This window comes from Hemitrygon akajei, chromosome 5 (assembly GCF_048418815.1).
Source record: "Hemitrygon akajei chromosome 5, sHemAka1.3, whole genome shotgun sequence".
Classification (NCBI taxonomy): Eukaryota; Metazoa; Chordata; class Chondrichthyes; order Myliobatiformes; family Dasyatidae; genus Hemitrygon; species Hemitrygon akajei.
The window spans coordinates 187,855,015-187,871,315 of NC_133128.1; the positions used below are offsets into that span (position 1 = coordinate 187,855,015).

General features: G+C 42.4%; 1 protein-coding gene across 1 annotated transcript in view; it reads right to left on the minus strand.

The window, feature by feature from the left end:
- The window catches only part of lrp2a (low density lipoprotein receptor-related protein 2a), a 396,886-nt gene that overhangs the window by 128,540 nt on the left and 252,045 nt on the right, over positions 1 to 16,301 (minus strand). The window contains exons 46-48 of the mRNA XM_073047514.1: positions 13,942 to 14,237; positions 12,046 to 12,562; positions 8,168 to 8,320 (exon numbers count right to left, since the gene is read on the minus strand). Of these exons, the coding sequence (XP_072903615.1) occupies positions 8,168 to 8,320; positions 12,046 to 12,562; positions 13,942 to 14,237 (966 nt within the window). The remainder of the gene's footprint in view (positions 1 to 8,167; positions 8,321 to 12,045; positions 12,563 to 13,941; positions 14,238 to 16,301) is intronic.

A 16,301-nucleotide genomic window follows, 5' to 3' on the forward strand; every position in this document is an offset into this window, starting at 1 on the left:
CAATGTTCTAACCATGTTAGTAACTTTTCTGTAATACCATGGGCTCCTAACTTAGTAAGCAGCCTCATGTGTGGCACCATGTCAAAGACCTTCTAAAAATTCAAATATACAACATCCACTACATCCCTTTTATCTATCCTACTAGTAATCCTCAAAGACTTCCAACAGGTTTGTAAGGCAAGATTTTCCCTAGAAGAAACTATGCTGACTTTGTCCAATCTTGTCCTGTGTCACCAAGTACTCCATAATCTCATCCTTAATAATTGACTCCAGCATCTTCCCAACCACTGAGGTCAGGCTAACTGGTCTATAATTTCCTTTCTGCTGCTTCCTTCCTTTCTTAAAGAGTGGAGTGATATTTGCAATTTTCCAGTCCTCCAGAAGCATGCCAGAGTCCAATGATTCTCAAAAGATCATTATTAATGCCTCCACAATCCCTACCACTACCTCTTTCAGAACCCTAGGGTGTAGTTCAAATAGTTCAGGTAACTTATGCATCTTTAGGTCTTTCAGCTTTTTGAGCACCATCTCCCTTGTAATGGTAACTGCACCCACTTCTCTTCCGTCACACCTTTCAACACCTGGCACACAGCTAGTGTCTTCCACAGCGAAGACTGATGCAAAATACTCATTTAGTTCATCTGCTGTCTCCTTGTTACCCATTATTATTTCTCCAGCCTCATTTTCTAACGGTCCTAAATCTACTCTTATCTCTTTTTTATATATATTTATACTTGAAAAAAATTTTGCTATTCACCCTGATATTGGCTACTAGCTTACTTTCATATTTCATCTTTTCCTTCCTAATGATTCTTTTAGTTGCTTTCTGGAGGTTTTTAAAAGCTTCCCAATCCTCTATCTACCCACTAATACTTGTTTTGTTGTATGTCCTCTCGTTTGCTTTCACATTAGCTTTGACTTCACTTGTCAGCCACAGTTGTATTATTTTGCCATTTGAGTATTTCTTTGTTTGTTTCAATACATCTATCCTCCACCTTCTTCATTTTCCCCAGAAACTCACACTATTGCTGCTCTGCTGTTATCCCTACCAGCATCTCCTTCCAATTTACTTTGGCCAACTCCTCTCTCATATCACTGTAATTTCCCTTACTCCACTGAAATACTGTTGTGTCAGACTTTACATTATCCCTAACAAATTTCAAGTTGAACTCAGTCATATTGTGATCACTGCCTCCTATGGGTTCCTTTATGTTAAGCTCCCTATTCGCCTCTGGTTCATTACATAACACCCAATCCAGTATAGCTGATTCCCCAGTAGGCTCAATGTCAAACTGCTGTAAAAAGTTATCTCGTAGGCATTCAACAGACTTACTCTCTTGAGATCCATTACCAATCTGATTTTCCCAACCTACTTGCATCTTAAAATTTTCCATGACCATCATAACATTGCCCTTTTGACAAGCCTTTTCTATTTCCTGCTGTAAACTGTGGTCCACAGCCCAGCTACTGTTTGTAGGCCTGTCTTTTTACCCTTGCAGTTTCTTAACTCAACCCACAAGGATCTTCTGATCCTATCTCACATCTTTCTAATGATTAGATGCCATTCCTTACCAGCAGAGCCATGCCTCCCCCTCTACTTTCCTATCACTCCGATACAATGTGTAACCTTGGATATTCAGCACCCAACTACAAGCATGCTCAGCCATGATTCAGTGATGGCCACAACATCATACCTGACAATCTGTAAAAGTGCAACAAGACAATCCACCTTATTTCTTATACTCTGAGCATTGAGCTATAACACTTTGAATACTGTATTTGCCAGCTTTTTTGATTCTGCATCTCTCGTACACTCATACTCACCCTGCTGGCTGCAATTTAATCCTATCATCTGCCTCCTTTCATAACAGGCTGACTGCACGCTATTATTGCTTTTTTACCATCTGTCCTATCCTGAGTCCCTTCACCCTGGTTCCCATCAACCTACCAAAACAGTTTAAACCCTCCCCAACAGCATTTTTCTGCCAAATCATCCTGTTTCTATCCTCACTGGTGCATGGCACAGGTAGCAATCCAGAAGTGAATACTCTGGAGGTCCTGTTTCTCAGCTTAAACACAAAATACACTGCAGATGCTGGGGTCAAAGCAACACACACAACACGCTGGAGGAACTCAGCAGGTCGGGCAGCATCCCAGGTGTGTCTGAGTTTCACACACCTGGGAGTGCGCATCTTGTACAACCTCTCACAGTCTCAGAACACATTCCACGCAATCAGGAACGCTCACCAGCCCATCTGCTTTCTGAGGAGGCTGAAGAGAGCTGGACTATGAGTAGTCAAAATGCATCACCGGCACCAGCCTACCCGCCATCAAGGACATACGTACAGAAATGTGCCAGAAAAAAGCCAATTATATCATAAAGGATCCCACCCATTTGTCTCACTCCCATTAGGGAGGAGGCTATGTAGCACCCATACCAGAACGACTAGACTCAAAATTGGTTATTTTCCCCAAGCAGTAAGGCTGACCAACACCTCCACCCACTAATCCACCCCTCCACACCCCCAACCACCACTACTTCATCATTTCCTGTTAGTTGCTTTATGTACAGACACTTCTGTGCTGAGCATTACTTTATGGATATACAATCAATCTAATTAAGCTATCTTATGTACTTATATTTGTGATTTTTTAAATTATTGTGTTGTTTTTGTGCTGCATCAGATCCGGAGTAATAATTATTTAATTCTCCTGTATACTTGTCTACCGGAAATGACGTTAAACCACCTTGAATCTTGAATCAATCTCCATCCCCTCCTCTGGCAGCTCCTTCCAGGTATCACTATTGGTTGTTGGGTTGCTTTGTTCTCTGACCATGTCAATTTTCTTACAAGTGTTTTGTTACCTCTTCAGTGCTCTGTTGATCATTGTACATCCTCCAAATGCTTGGCCTTTATGTATTTTTCAGTCTGCTGATTCAATGTCATTTTGGAAAGTCACTAGTGATGTAGGGAGGAAATCTTGTTGATTGGCTGTGTAGTAAATTTCATGCATTGTGCTCTGGAATTTTGTCTGGGTCGGCTCATAAATCAACAGCATCCTGAATATGTCGCCTCGCATGGTGATGAAACGTTTGTAAGTAAATTGCCAAGAACCAGAGAACAGCTCAACTCAACCCAACTTTCAACCACCCGAGTTACACATCTTCAGAATTATACCAATGACTCCTTGTGTGAAAAACAAGTACATTCAGTGGCAATTTTAAAGAAAAGGTAAAAAATCTCTGGTTAGTAGAGAAGCAATGACATGTACCACTGACCTCCAAGAGAGCCTCCCACATGGATCTTAGCAAAGAGAAGGCCTTCTACCTGTGACTATCAATTGAATATGACCTTTGGTGTCTCAAAACTGTGGTGTCACATTGCACATTTGGACAGAGACATAATGTAAAGATTTTATGCGTATATATGAAGGATGTAAATAATAAAAGTCGATTCAATTCAGAAATAATTGACCTAGAGATTTAGGGCATAGGAGTGATTGAATGGGCTGACGTGAAACAAGGGCAATCTAAATTAATTCAAGTACTTTCCTGTGACAAAAGTAAAGACTGTAGAAAATGCATCTTACAGAGGGCTTGTATGTCATATGACAATCCTCAAATTGCTGTCAGCTTCAGTGTGTGACAACAGATATCCCTCATTTACTTATCATGACTGGAATATTTGGGGCGATATTTTCTTATAAAATATTTCATTTACATTTTCAGGCAGGTAGCTGGGTGACTGCCCGGAGAAGAAATGGGAAGGTGAATAAGAGGTTAGTACAGAGCACCCCGTGGCCATTCCCCTCAATAATAAGTATACTGTTTTGGATACTGTTGTGGGGGATGACCTCCCAGGGGAATGCCGCGGAGACCTGGTTACTGGGACTGAGCATGGGCCGTGGTGCAGTTGAGAAAGAGGGGAGAAGTGGTGATAGGGGACTCAAAAGAGGAACAAGTAGGAGATTCTTTGGACATGAAAGGGACACCTGGATGGTATATTGCCTCCCTGATGCCAGGGTCAGGATGTCTCAGATGCAATGACAGCATTTTGGTGGGGGAGATAGAGCAGCCAGATGTCTTGGTAGATATTGGTACCGATGACTTAAAAAGGAAAAGCAAAGAGAGCCTGAGAAGAGAATTTAGAGAGTTATGCAGAAAGCTGAGAAGCAGCATCCGTGGAAACGAACAGTCAACATTTCGAGCCGAGACTCTTCGTCAGGACTGAAGAGAGAGGGGTTAGGGGCCCTATAAAGAAGGTGGGGGGAGGGTGGGAAGGAGAAGACTGGTAGGTGCCAGGTGAAAAACCAGTAAGGGGAAAGATCAAGGGGTGGGGGAGGGGATAGGCAGGAAAGGTGAAGAAGGAAAGTAAGGGGAAAGCACCATGGGTAGTAGAAGGAGGCGGAACCATGAGGGAGGTGATAGGCAGCTGGAGGAGGAGGCAGAGTGAAACTGGGATGGGGGAGGGAGGGGGAGGGAATTACTGGAAGTTGGAGAATTCAATGTTCATATCAAGGGGCTGGAGACTACCCAGACGGTATATGAGGTGTTGCTCCTCCAACCTGAGACAATAGACAATAAGTGCAGGAGTAGGCCATCCGGCCCCTCATGCTAGCACTGCCATTCACTGTGATCATGGCTGATCATACACAATCAGTACCCCGTTCCTGCCTTCTCCCCATATCCCTTGACTCCACTATCTTTAAGAGCTCTATCTAACTCTTTCTTGAAAGCATCCAGAGAATTGGCCTCCACTGCCTTCTAAGGCAGAGCATTCCACAGATCCACAACTCTCTGGGTGAAAAAGTTTTTCCTCAACTCCGTTCTAAATGGCCTACCCCTTATTCTTAAACTGTGGCCTCTGGTTCTGGACTCCCCCAACATCGGGAACATGTTTCCTGCCTCTAGCGTGTCCAATCCCTTAACAATCTTATATGTTTCAATCAGATCCCCTCTCATCCTTCTAAATTCCAGTGTATACAAGCCCAGTCGCTCCAATCTTTCAACATATGGCAGTCCCACCATCCCGAGAATTAACCTCATGAACCCACGCTGCACTCCCTCAATAGCAAGAATGTCCTTCCTCAAATTTGGAGACCAAAACTGTACACAATACTCCAGGTGGGGTCTCACCAGGGCCCTGTACAACTGCAGAAGGACCTCTTTGCTCCTATACTCAACTCCCCTTGTTATGAAGGCCAACATGCCATTAGTTTTCTTCACTGCCTGCTGTACCTGCATGCTTACTTTCAGTGACACCTAGATCTCATTGTACTTCCCCTTTTCCTAACTTGACACCATTCAGATAGTAATCTGCCTTCCTGTTCTTGCCACCAAAGTGGATAATCTCACATTTATCCACATTAAACTGCATCTGCCATGCATCTGCCCACTCACCCAACCTGTCCAAGTCACTCTGCATTCTCCTAACATCCTCCTCATATTTCACACTGCCACCCAGCTTTGTGTCATCTGCAAATTTGCTAATGTTACTTTTAATCCCTTCATCTAAGTCATTAATGTATATTGTAAATAGCTGCGGTCCCAGCACAGAGCCTTGCGGTACCCCACTAGTCACTGCCTGCCTTTCTGAAAAGGACCCGTTAATCCCTACTCTTTGTTTCCTGTCCGCCAACCAATTTTCTATCCATGTCAGTACCCTACCCCAATACCACGTGCTCTACCTTTGTCCACTAATCTCCTATGTGGGACCTTATCAAAGGCTTTCTGAAAGTCCAGGTACACTACATCCACTGGCTCTCCCTTGTCCATTTTCATAGTTACATCCTCAAAAAATTCCAGAAGATTAGTCAAGCATGATTTCCCCTTCGTAAAACCATGCTGACTTGGACCAATCCTGTTACTGCTATCCAAATGTGCTGCCAATTCATCTTTTATAATTGACTCCAGCATCTTACCCACCACTGATGTCAGGCTAACTGGTCTATAATTCCCTGTTTTTTCTCTCCCTCCTTTCTTAAAAAGTAGGATAACATTAGCTACCCTCTAATCCTCAGGAATTGATCCTGAATCTATAGAACATTGGAAAATGATTACCAATGCATCCACGATTTCTAGAGCCACCTCTTTAAGTACCCGGGATGTAGACCATCAGGCCCTGGAGATGTATCAGCCTTCAGTCCCATCAGTCTACCCAACACCATTTTCTGCCTAATGAGAATTTCTTTCAGTTCCTCCGTTACCCAGGGTCCTCTGGCCATTATTACACCTGGGAGATTGTCTGTGTCTTCCCTAGTGAAGACAGATCCAAAGTACCTGTTCAACTCATTTGCCATTTCCTTGTTATCCATAATAAATTCACCCATTTCTATCTTCAAGGGCCCAACTTTGGTCTTAACTAATTTTTTCCTCTGCACATCTAAAGAAGCTTTTACTATCCTCCTTTATATTCTTGGCTAGCTTACCTTCGTACCTCATCTTTTCTCCCCATATTGCCTTTTTAGTTATCTTCTGTTGCTCTTTAAAAATTTCCCAATCCTCTGGCTTCCCGCTCATCTTTGCGATGTTATACTTCTCTTTTATTTTTATACTGTCCTTGACTTCCCTTGTCAGCCACGGTCGCCCCTTACTCCCCTTAGAATCTTCCTTCCTCTTTGGAATGAACTGATCCTGCACCTTCTGAATTATTCCCAGAAATACCTGCCATTGTTGTTCCACTGGTATCCTTCCAGTCAACTTTGGCCAGTTCCTCCCTTATGGCTCCATAGTCCCCTTTGTTCAACTGTAATACTGACACTTCCGATTTACCCTTCTCCCTCTCAAACTGTAGATTAAAACTTATCATATCATGGTCACTACCTCCTAATAGCTCCTTTACCTCGAGTTCCCTTATCAAAACCAGTTCATTACACAGCACTAAATCCAGAATTGCCTTCTCCCTGGTAAGCTCCAGTACAAGCTGCTCTAAGAATTCAACTCGGAGGCACTCCACAAGCTCCTTTTCTTGGGGTCCAGTACCAACCTGATTTTCCCAGTCTACCTGCATGTTGAAATCCCCACTACAATGAGTTTGGCCTCATCATGGCAGTAGAGGAGGCCATGCCTGAACATATCCAAATGGGAATGTGAAGCAGAGTTGAAGTGGGTGGCAACCGGGAGATCCTGTCTGTTGTGGCGGACGGAGCAGAGGTGCTTGATGAAGTGGTCCCTCAATCTGCGTTGGGTCTCACCGATATAGAGGAGGCCGCACCGAGAGCACCGGATGCAATAGGTGACCCCAACAGACTCACGAGTAAAGTATTGCCTCACCTGGAAGGACTGTTTGGGGCCCTGAATGGTGGTAAGAGAGGAGGTGTAGGGGCAGGGGTAAAATCAGGGCAACACTTAGCAGGCATCAGGACAGGTTCTTGAATGAGCAGGGCATTGAGTGATATGGAGTTAATTCAGGTAAATGGCATTAGTATAGAAGGGCATAATGGTTAGTATAGACGTGTTGGTCCAAAGAGCCTATTTCTAAATTGTACAACTCTATGAATCTATTGTTTCTGACAGGTCTTGTGTTCCAAGGCATGCAGATGGGTTTTATGAGAAACACGTTAATTACGTATATAGCTTCCCACTGTTGTAACTCTGTTTAATTTCTGATCCTTGGGGTTCTTCCTGGAATCCAGACTGGCAAGTAGTCTTAATTTCAAGATTTCAGTTTATTTTTGAGTACAAACCAACAAATACAAAGGAAACTAAATAAAGAAGTGAGAAATGATGCTAAGAGGGAAATCAATGTTAAGGGATGTAAGACAAAGGAATAAAAAGAAAATAAAGAAAACCAAGAAAGATGGTGCTGCTGAAAAATCTGTCACTTTCATAGATAAAATAAAGAAAATGTCTTAGATAGGAATAAATTAATAGGCCATATAATTAAAACTATTACATCATGTGGGTAATGAAAAGTGAGAACTGTGATAAACTGTTAGTTTAGCTGCTATAGCGCTTTCTGCCAATGAGCATGAAAAATACGCAAGTTAAAAAGTACAAATCTTATAAAAAACATTATTGAAATAAACAGTGGTTTCCATCACCACATAGGCACAGTTTTCATAGAGTATGTTAACAATATAACTTCTCACGTAAGCACAGTTTCCATAGAATCACTACTTGCTCCCAAGGCAAAAATTTCAGTTTTTATTTTCATTGGTCCCTTACCCGTATTTTGGATGAACCACAATGCCACGTGGGTTCCTAAAGCAGTATATGCCATTTGTATCCAGACAGTGCTCAGCCAGCTTTTTACGAAAGCGTCCATCCATTTCAGCAACATTAAGGGTATTGCTATACGGATTGACCCAGTACAGTTTCCTAAGCAAACAAAGAACTCTCAATTAGTTATTCAAGATCTTCTAGTTGAAATCCACAGAAAATTTGTTTCTATATATACTGTACACTTATTGAAAGAATAAGTTACAGCTTTATGGGGAAGGAATGGGTTAAAAGAAGTAGACAACACAGTTATGGTTAGCGCAACACTCTACAGTACAGGTGAACTGGGTTCAATTCCTACCACTGCCTGTAAGGAGTCTGTACATTCTCCCTTTGACCATGTGGGTTTCCTCCAGGTGCTCTGGCTTCCTCCCACAATCCAAAGACCTACTGGCTGGTAGGATAACTGATCACTATAAATTGTCCCGTGATTAGGCTAGGAAGATCAGGGGATTGCTGTGCAGCGAGGTTCAAAGGGCAGGGAGGGCCTATTGCGCGCTGTATCTCAATAAAAAATAAATTGAACTAATTTACTGCTTCTTCAAAGAATAACAAGTCACAAGGAGTTAAAATACTTCCTGAACAATTCTGTAAAAGTGTGAAGAGCTTGATTACTTAGAAGAGCAGGTAATTATCTACAGTACTGTGTAAAAATCCCAGGCATCCTCACTATAGATATATGCCAAAGACCTTTGCAGTGTAGTGTAGTAATTTTATGTATTGTACTGTACTGCTACCACAAAAAAAACTATTATCATTGATGATAATCCTGATTCTGATATGGGTCTCCATTATGACTGAGAGTAGGAAGGGACAGGCAGAGGGGAATCATGGTTGGGAAAAGGGGAAGAAGTGGGAAGCACCAGAGAGACAATCTGTAGTGATCAATAAGGAAGGCAGAGGAGGTGGGGTGGCGCTCTTAATTAAGGATAAGATCAGGGCGATTGTGAGAGATGATATAAGATCTACAGAGCAGAATGTTGAGTCCATCTGTGTAGAGATTAAGAATAGTAAAAGGAAAAAATCACTGGTGGGAGTTGTCTGTCGGCCACCTAATAAAAATATTGCAGTGGCACAGGCAATTAACCAAGAAATAACTGAAGCTTGTAAGAACAGAATGGCAGTTGTTATGAGGGATTTTAAATTCCACATAGATTGGGTGAATTATTTTGGTCAAGGAAGTCTTGAGAAGGACTTCACAGAATGCATCTGTGATAACTTTCTTGAGCAGCGTGTTAGTGAACCTACAAGGGAAAATGCTATCTTAGATCTAGTCCTGTGCAATGAGACAGGTAAGATTAACAATCTTGTAGTCAGGGATCTTCTTGGAAAGAGTGATCATAGTCTGATTGAATTTCGCATTCAGATGGAGGATGAAATAGTTAGATCTAAAACCAGTGTATTATGCTTGAACAAGGGAGACCACAAGGGAGGAGTTGGCTAATGTGGATTGAGAGCACAGGTTATTTGGTAGGACAGTTGAGGAACAGTGGAATACTTTCAAAGAGATTTTTCACAGTGCTCAACTAAAGTATATTCCAGTCAAAAGTAAGGACAGTAAGTGTGGGGAGAGCCAGCCTTGGATAACCAAGGAAATAAAAGATAGTATCAAATTAAAAGCTCATGTATACAAAGTCACAAAGAGTAGTGGGAGACTGGAGGATTGGGGAAACTTTAAAAAGCAACAAAGAACAACTAAACAAGAAATAAGGAAAGGGAAGATCACTGAAGAGATTGTGATGAGCAAACTAGAAGGCATGAAGGTAGAGAAGTCCCCTGGTCCTGATGGGATGCATCCCAGGGTGCTGAGGGAATTGGTGGAGGTTATAGTAGACATGTTGGTAATCATTTACCAAAATTCTCTAGACTCTGGGCAGGTCCCGGCAGATTGGAAGACAGCAAATGTCACACCACTTTCTTAAAAAGGATGTAGGCAAAAGATGGGCAACTATAGGCCAGTTAGCTTAATGTCTGTAGTCGGGAAAATGCTTGAAGCTGTCACTAAGGAAGAAATAGCGAAACATTTAGAAACGAGTGGTTCCATTAGACAGATGTCATATAGATTCAGAAAGGGCAGGTCCTGTTTGACAAACTTATTGGAGTTCTTGAGAAGATAATCAGTGCACTGGATAGAGGGGAACAAGTGGATGTCGAATACTTGGATTTCCAGAAGGCGTTCAATAAGGAACTGCACAAGAGATTTATAAATAAGATACGGAATCATGGAGTCGGAGGAAGTGCATTGGCATGGATAGTGGAATGGTTAACCAATAGAAGGCAGGGAGCTGGTATAAATGGGGTGTTTCTCCAGTTGGCTGTCAGTAGTGAGTGGGGTGCTGCAGGGGTTGGTGCTGGGCTCGCAGCTGTTTACCATTTACATTGATGATTTGGAAGAGGGGACTGAGCGTAGCGTAGCAAAATTTGCTGATGACACTAAACTGAGTGGAAAAGCAAATTGTACAGAGGATGTGGAGAGTCTGTAGAGGGAGATAGACAGGTTAAGTGAGTGGGCCAAGGACTGGCAGATGGAATACAACATTGGTAAATGTGAGATCATCCACTTTGGAAGGAATAATAGAAGAGTAGATTATTATTTAAATGGTGAAAGATTGCAGCATGCTGTTGTGTAGAGGGACTTGGGAGTGCTTGTGCATGAATCGCAAAAAGTTGGCTTGCAGGTACAATGGGTTATTAAGAGGTAAATAGAATGCTGGCCTTCATTGCTACAGGGATTGAATTCAAAAGCAGGAAGGTCATGCTGCAACTATACAGGGTACTGGTGAGGCCGCACCTGGAGTACTGTGTGCAGTTCTGGTCTCCATACTTGAGGAAGGATATACTGGCTTTGGAGGCAGTGCAGAGGAGGTTCACCAGGTTGATTCCAGAGATGAAGGGGTTAACCTATGAGGAGCGATTGAGTCACCTGGGATTTAGAGGGAATTAGAGGGGATGTTATAGAAACATACAAAATTTTGAAAGGGATAGATAAGATAGAAGTAGGAAAGTTGTTTCCATTGGTAGGTGAAACTAGAACTTGGGGATATTGCCTCAAGATTCAGGGGAGAAGATTTAGGATGGAGATGTGGAGAAACTGTTTTTCCCAGAGAGTGGTGAATCTGTGGAATCCTTTGCCCAGGGAAGCAGTTGAGGCTTCTTCACTAAATATATTTAAGATGCAGTTAGATAGATGTTTACATAGTAGGGGAATTAAGGGTTATGGGGAAAAGGCAGGTAGATGGAGCTGAGTTTACTGACAAATCAGCCATGATCTTATTGAATGGTGGGGCAGGCTCGATGGGCTGGATGGCCTACTCCTGCTCCTATTTCTTATGTTTTTATGTAAACCAATTGTTTGGAATAAATTGACTCTGCCAAGTGTCTGAGGGCCGGGTGTGTTTGCACTCATGCTATACCCTGCCCCAGCACTCCTTCTCTCCAACCTGTCCCACGGCACAACATCCTCAACATTCCCATCCTTCTTGGCACCCTATATGTGCTGAAGACTTTTGCACACTACTGTACATTCAAATACCCCGTCTTAGATTCAATTTATTTATTTATTTTGTATACTGAAATAGTTATGGAATTATAGCACATCTTTCAAGACCACTTAAAAGTTCCCTTGGACCGATATTGTAAAAATTGCACTTGCTCAGTGGTGTGCCTCAAATAAAGCTGAGCCAGACCTATACCAACAAAGCAATTTTACAATCAAAGTGTGGTTTCAGACTGATCGGCATTATATTTGACTGTCTTTACCAAATCAGATTTTATTGCACAGTTTTACACAGAAGACCCAAGTGTCAGATGACAAGTTATCTTACCTTCCAACCCAATCAATAGCCAGGCCTTCTGCTCCAATATGACCGTAGTTGATGACAGTCTCCTTTGCTGTTCCATTCAGGAACATTCGCTCCAGAACTCCTCGTCCCCTATCAATCCAGTACAACCTTTGCTCCACGCTGTCAAAATCCAATGCCCACACATATATCAACCCTTGTTGAACAAGAGGGTTTGCTCTCCCATCAAGGGAAAAATTGCGTATGTAGTAGCGGTTACTGAAGAGGATATAAGGGGTAATAGTACTATTTTGGCGACAAGTTTTTCCATCAGGTTCTTGAAGATGACCGGGGGCACATTTGCAAATGTATGAGCCTTCTGTGTTTTCACAAATCTGGCTACAGACACTGGGTGTTTCATTACATTCATCAGTGTCTTCACAAGTTTGTCTGTCATCCATGAGATGGTATCCAGGATGACAAGAGCAGAAAAAACCTATCGATGTATCGGTGCAATTGTGTGTGCAGTGACTCAAATTAGTGTTGTTGCACTCATTGATACCTGTAGCATAAGAACAAGAAAAATTAACAAGACACATTTCACAAACACAAGAAAATAAGCAGATGCTGTAAGTCCAAGCAACACACACAAAATGCTGGAGGAACCCAGCAGCCAAGGCAGCATCTATGGAAAAGTGTAAACAGTCAATGTTTCAGGCTGAGACCTTTCATCAGGACCGGAAAGGAAGGGGAGAAGTTAGACTAAGAAGGCGGAGAGAAGGGAGGAAGAAATACAAGGTAGTAGGTGATAGGTGAGACCGGGAGAGGGGGAGGGGTGAAGTAAACAGCTGGGAAGCGGATTGGGGAAAGAGATAAAGGGCTGGAGCAAGGGGGAATCTGATAGGAGAGGATAGAAGACCATTGAAGAAAGGGAAGGGGAGAAGCACCAGGTGATGGGCAGGTAAGGTGAGAAATGGAAACAAGAATGGAGAATATTGAATAAAAGGAGGGGCACAATTACTGGTAGTTTGAGCAATCACTGTCAAACCATCAGGTTGGAGGCTACCCAGATGAAATACAAGGTGTGGGTATTCCAAGCTGAGTGTGGCCTCATCGTGGCATTAGAGGAGATTATGGGCTGACATGTCAGAACAAAACTGGGAAATAGAACTGAAATAAGTGGCCACTGGGAGGTTCCACTTTTTCTGGTGGACAGAGCGTAGGTGCTCAAGTGAAGAGGTCTCCCAATCTACGTCGAGTCTCACCGATATACAGGAGCCACACCAGGAGCAGTGGGTACAGTAGATGACCCCAACAGATTCACAGGTGAAGTGTTGCCTCACCTGGAAGGACTGTTTGGGGCAATGAAAGGTAGTGAGGGAGGAGGTGAAGATAAGTTCCAGATGGCTTCCATTAGATCAGGGGTTCCTAACCTGGGATTCTTGGAATAAAAGAGGTTGGGAACCCTTGTATTAGGTATTTTATTAATTTATTGTTCTAAGAGAGAAAAAAATCAAAGCGCACTTTTAATTTAGATTCGTAAACTTGCGATGAAGATTTAAAATCACTTCTGTGAGGAACGTCCCATATTAAAATGGATTTAATGATCAAAAAGTGCACAAAATGAATCATTCTTATGTGACATTAAATTACATTTTAATTGAATACATTCAATTCCTCTGAGAGGGCTTTAAACAGCAACTTCTATATTGTCATGCACTGGAAACCAACAAAAGCCAATATGTAAACTTATCCACACAAAAAAAATAGAACTTATAATTGACTCGTTCGTCTTAAGATTGCTTGTTAAAATATGAAAGCTGTTTGTATTTTGAAGATCCCATCAAACTTATAGTACAGTTAGTTATGACCACTGAACAATTCTGGAATGAGTCAGTTACATATTCAGAATGCAAAAACTCTTAAATCCGAAATACGTACCGCATGTTCTCTCATCACTATTGTCTAAACAATCATTCTTCCCGTTGCACAGCTTGACACTTTCAATACAACGTCCATTGTTACATTTGTAATGTTGTGGAGCGCATGTTGGCTCAGAGGTCAGACACAGTTGCTCGACTTCATCAGACATATCGCCACAATTATTATTACCATCACAGACCAATAACTTTGAAATGCAGTGGCCATTTTGGCAGGTAAACTGGTGCTGGGAGCAAGACGGGTATGTACATCCTCGTTCATCACTTGCATCACCACAGTCATTCCTACGGTCACACCTGTGGTCACATCAACAAGAAACTGTGAAATTATTATCCATGTCCCTCAATAATCAAAGCTGCCAGATTATTTTTGTTAAAATATAGCCTGCATTATTAAATGTGTGCATTTGTATATTATTCTTGTATGATTATCTTCTGTAATATTTAACTTAGTTGCAGTACGACAGACATTCTCAATTGAAATGAGTCAAATGAAGTTAAATACATTAGTAATGTTCAGTCTCAAATGTATTGCTTAATTCTGCGTATCTAATCATCTAATGGATATTAAAACTGTTAGAAGAGTAGAGAAATGAATCTCAACTAAAAAGTATTGGAAGTGTAAAGAAAATCTGATCATCTGGTTGTCCTCCTACATGCATTTAGGCAGAGGCTAAAGAGCAAGGCACTAGAGGTAATGGCAACAAGGAGGTAGGGGAACAGATTCAGGATTGCTTTGAATCGGTGGATTGTGCCACGTTCAAGGACTCATCAGAGGATCTGAATTAATTCACCAGGGTTGTCATGGACTATATTATGACACAATTGGACAAGTGTGGCCGCACAACATCTTCCAGAGGCTTCGCCAAACCGAACCCTGGATGAACCAAGAGATCCGCAACCTGCTGAGGGTTAGATCAGTAATGTTCAGATCTGGTGACCAAGGCAAGTACAAGAGGTCCCATAGGATCTTGGAAACCACATCACATATGAAGTGGAAATTCTGAGCCAAACTTGAATCACAGGAGGATGCCTGACATCTGTGGCAGGGCTTGAAGTCTATCAGCTCCCTCAAAGTAAAACCAAGTGACATATGTGACAACAAGGTTTTGCTTCCAGATGAGCTCAATGGTTTTTATGCTCGTTTTGACCATCAAAACATCGAGGGACTTTCAAAAACTCCCACAGCCCTGAGGTCCCTGTGATTTTAATTTCTGAGGCTGATGTGAGAGCATCCTTCAGGATGGGGAACCCATGAAAACGATCCAGTCCAGATGGGATACCTGGCCGAGTACTAAAGACCTGTGCTGATCAACTGGCTAGAGTGTTCACCGATATCTTTAACCTTTCAATTCAGCAGTCTAAGTACCCACCTGCTCCAAGCAAGCTTTGATTATACCAATGCCTCAGAATAATGTGGTAACCTGCCTCAATGTCCATCATACAATAGCACTTGTACCCAACGTGATGAAGTGCTTTGAAAGGTTGGTCAAGAAGCATATTAACTCCTGCCTGAGGAGCAACTTGGATCCACTCCAATTTGCCTCCTGCCCCAACAGGTCAACAGTAGATGCCATTTCATTGGCTCTTCACTCAGCCCTAGAACATCTGAAAGTGAAGATGCATACAACAGATGCAGAAGAATGCTCTTCATTGACAAACAAGAGAAAATCTGCAGATGCTGAAAATACAAGTAACACACACAAAATGCTGGAGAAACTCAGCAGGCCAGGCAGCATCTATGGAAAAAAGCACAGTTGACATTTCAGGCCAAAATCCTTCGGCAGGACTGGAGAAAAAAAGTCGAGGAGTATGACCATACACTTCCCGACATAATTCCATCTGCCACTTCTTTGCCCATTCTCCTGATCTGTCTAAATCCTTCTGTAGCCTCTCTACTTCTTCAAATCTACCTGCCCCTCCACCTATCTTAATATTGTCTACAAACTTTGCAACAAAGCCATCAACTCCATCATCCATATCATTGATATACTGTATAATATAAAAAGAATCAGTCCCAGCACAGACCCCTGTGGAACACCACTAGTCGCCAGCAGCCAGCCAGAAAGAGGATTTAGACAGATTAGGAGAATGGGCAAAGAAGTTGCAGATGGAATACAGTGTAGGGAAGTGTATAGTCAAGTGCCGGGTTTTAGATGTTTCAGAAAGGACAGGGAGGGAGGCAAAAGAGGAGGGGACGTGGCACTGTTGATCAGAAATAGTGTCACGGCTGCAGAAAAGGTGACACGCCACGCAGGGATTGTCTACGGAGTCTCTGTGGGTGGAGGTTAAGTACAGGAGGGGGTCAATGACTTTACTGAGTGTTTTTTATAGGCCGCCCAATAGTAACAGGGATATTGA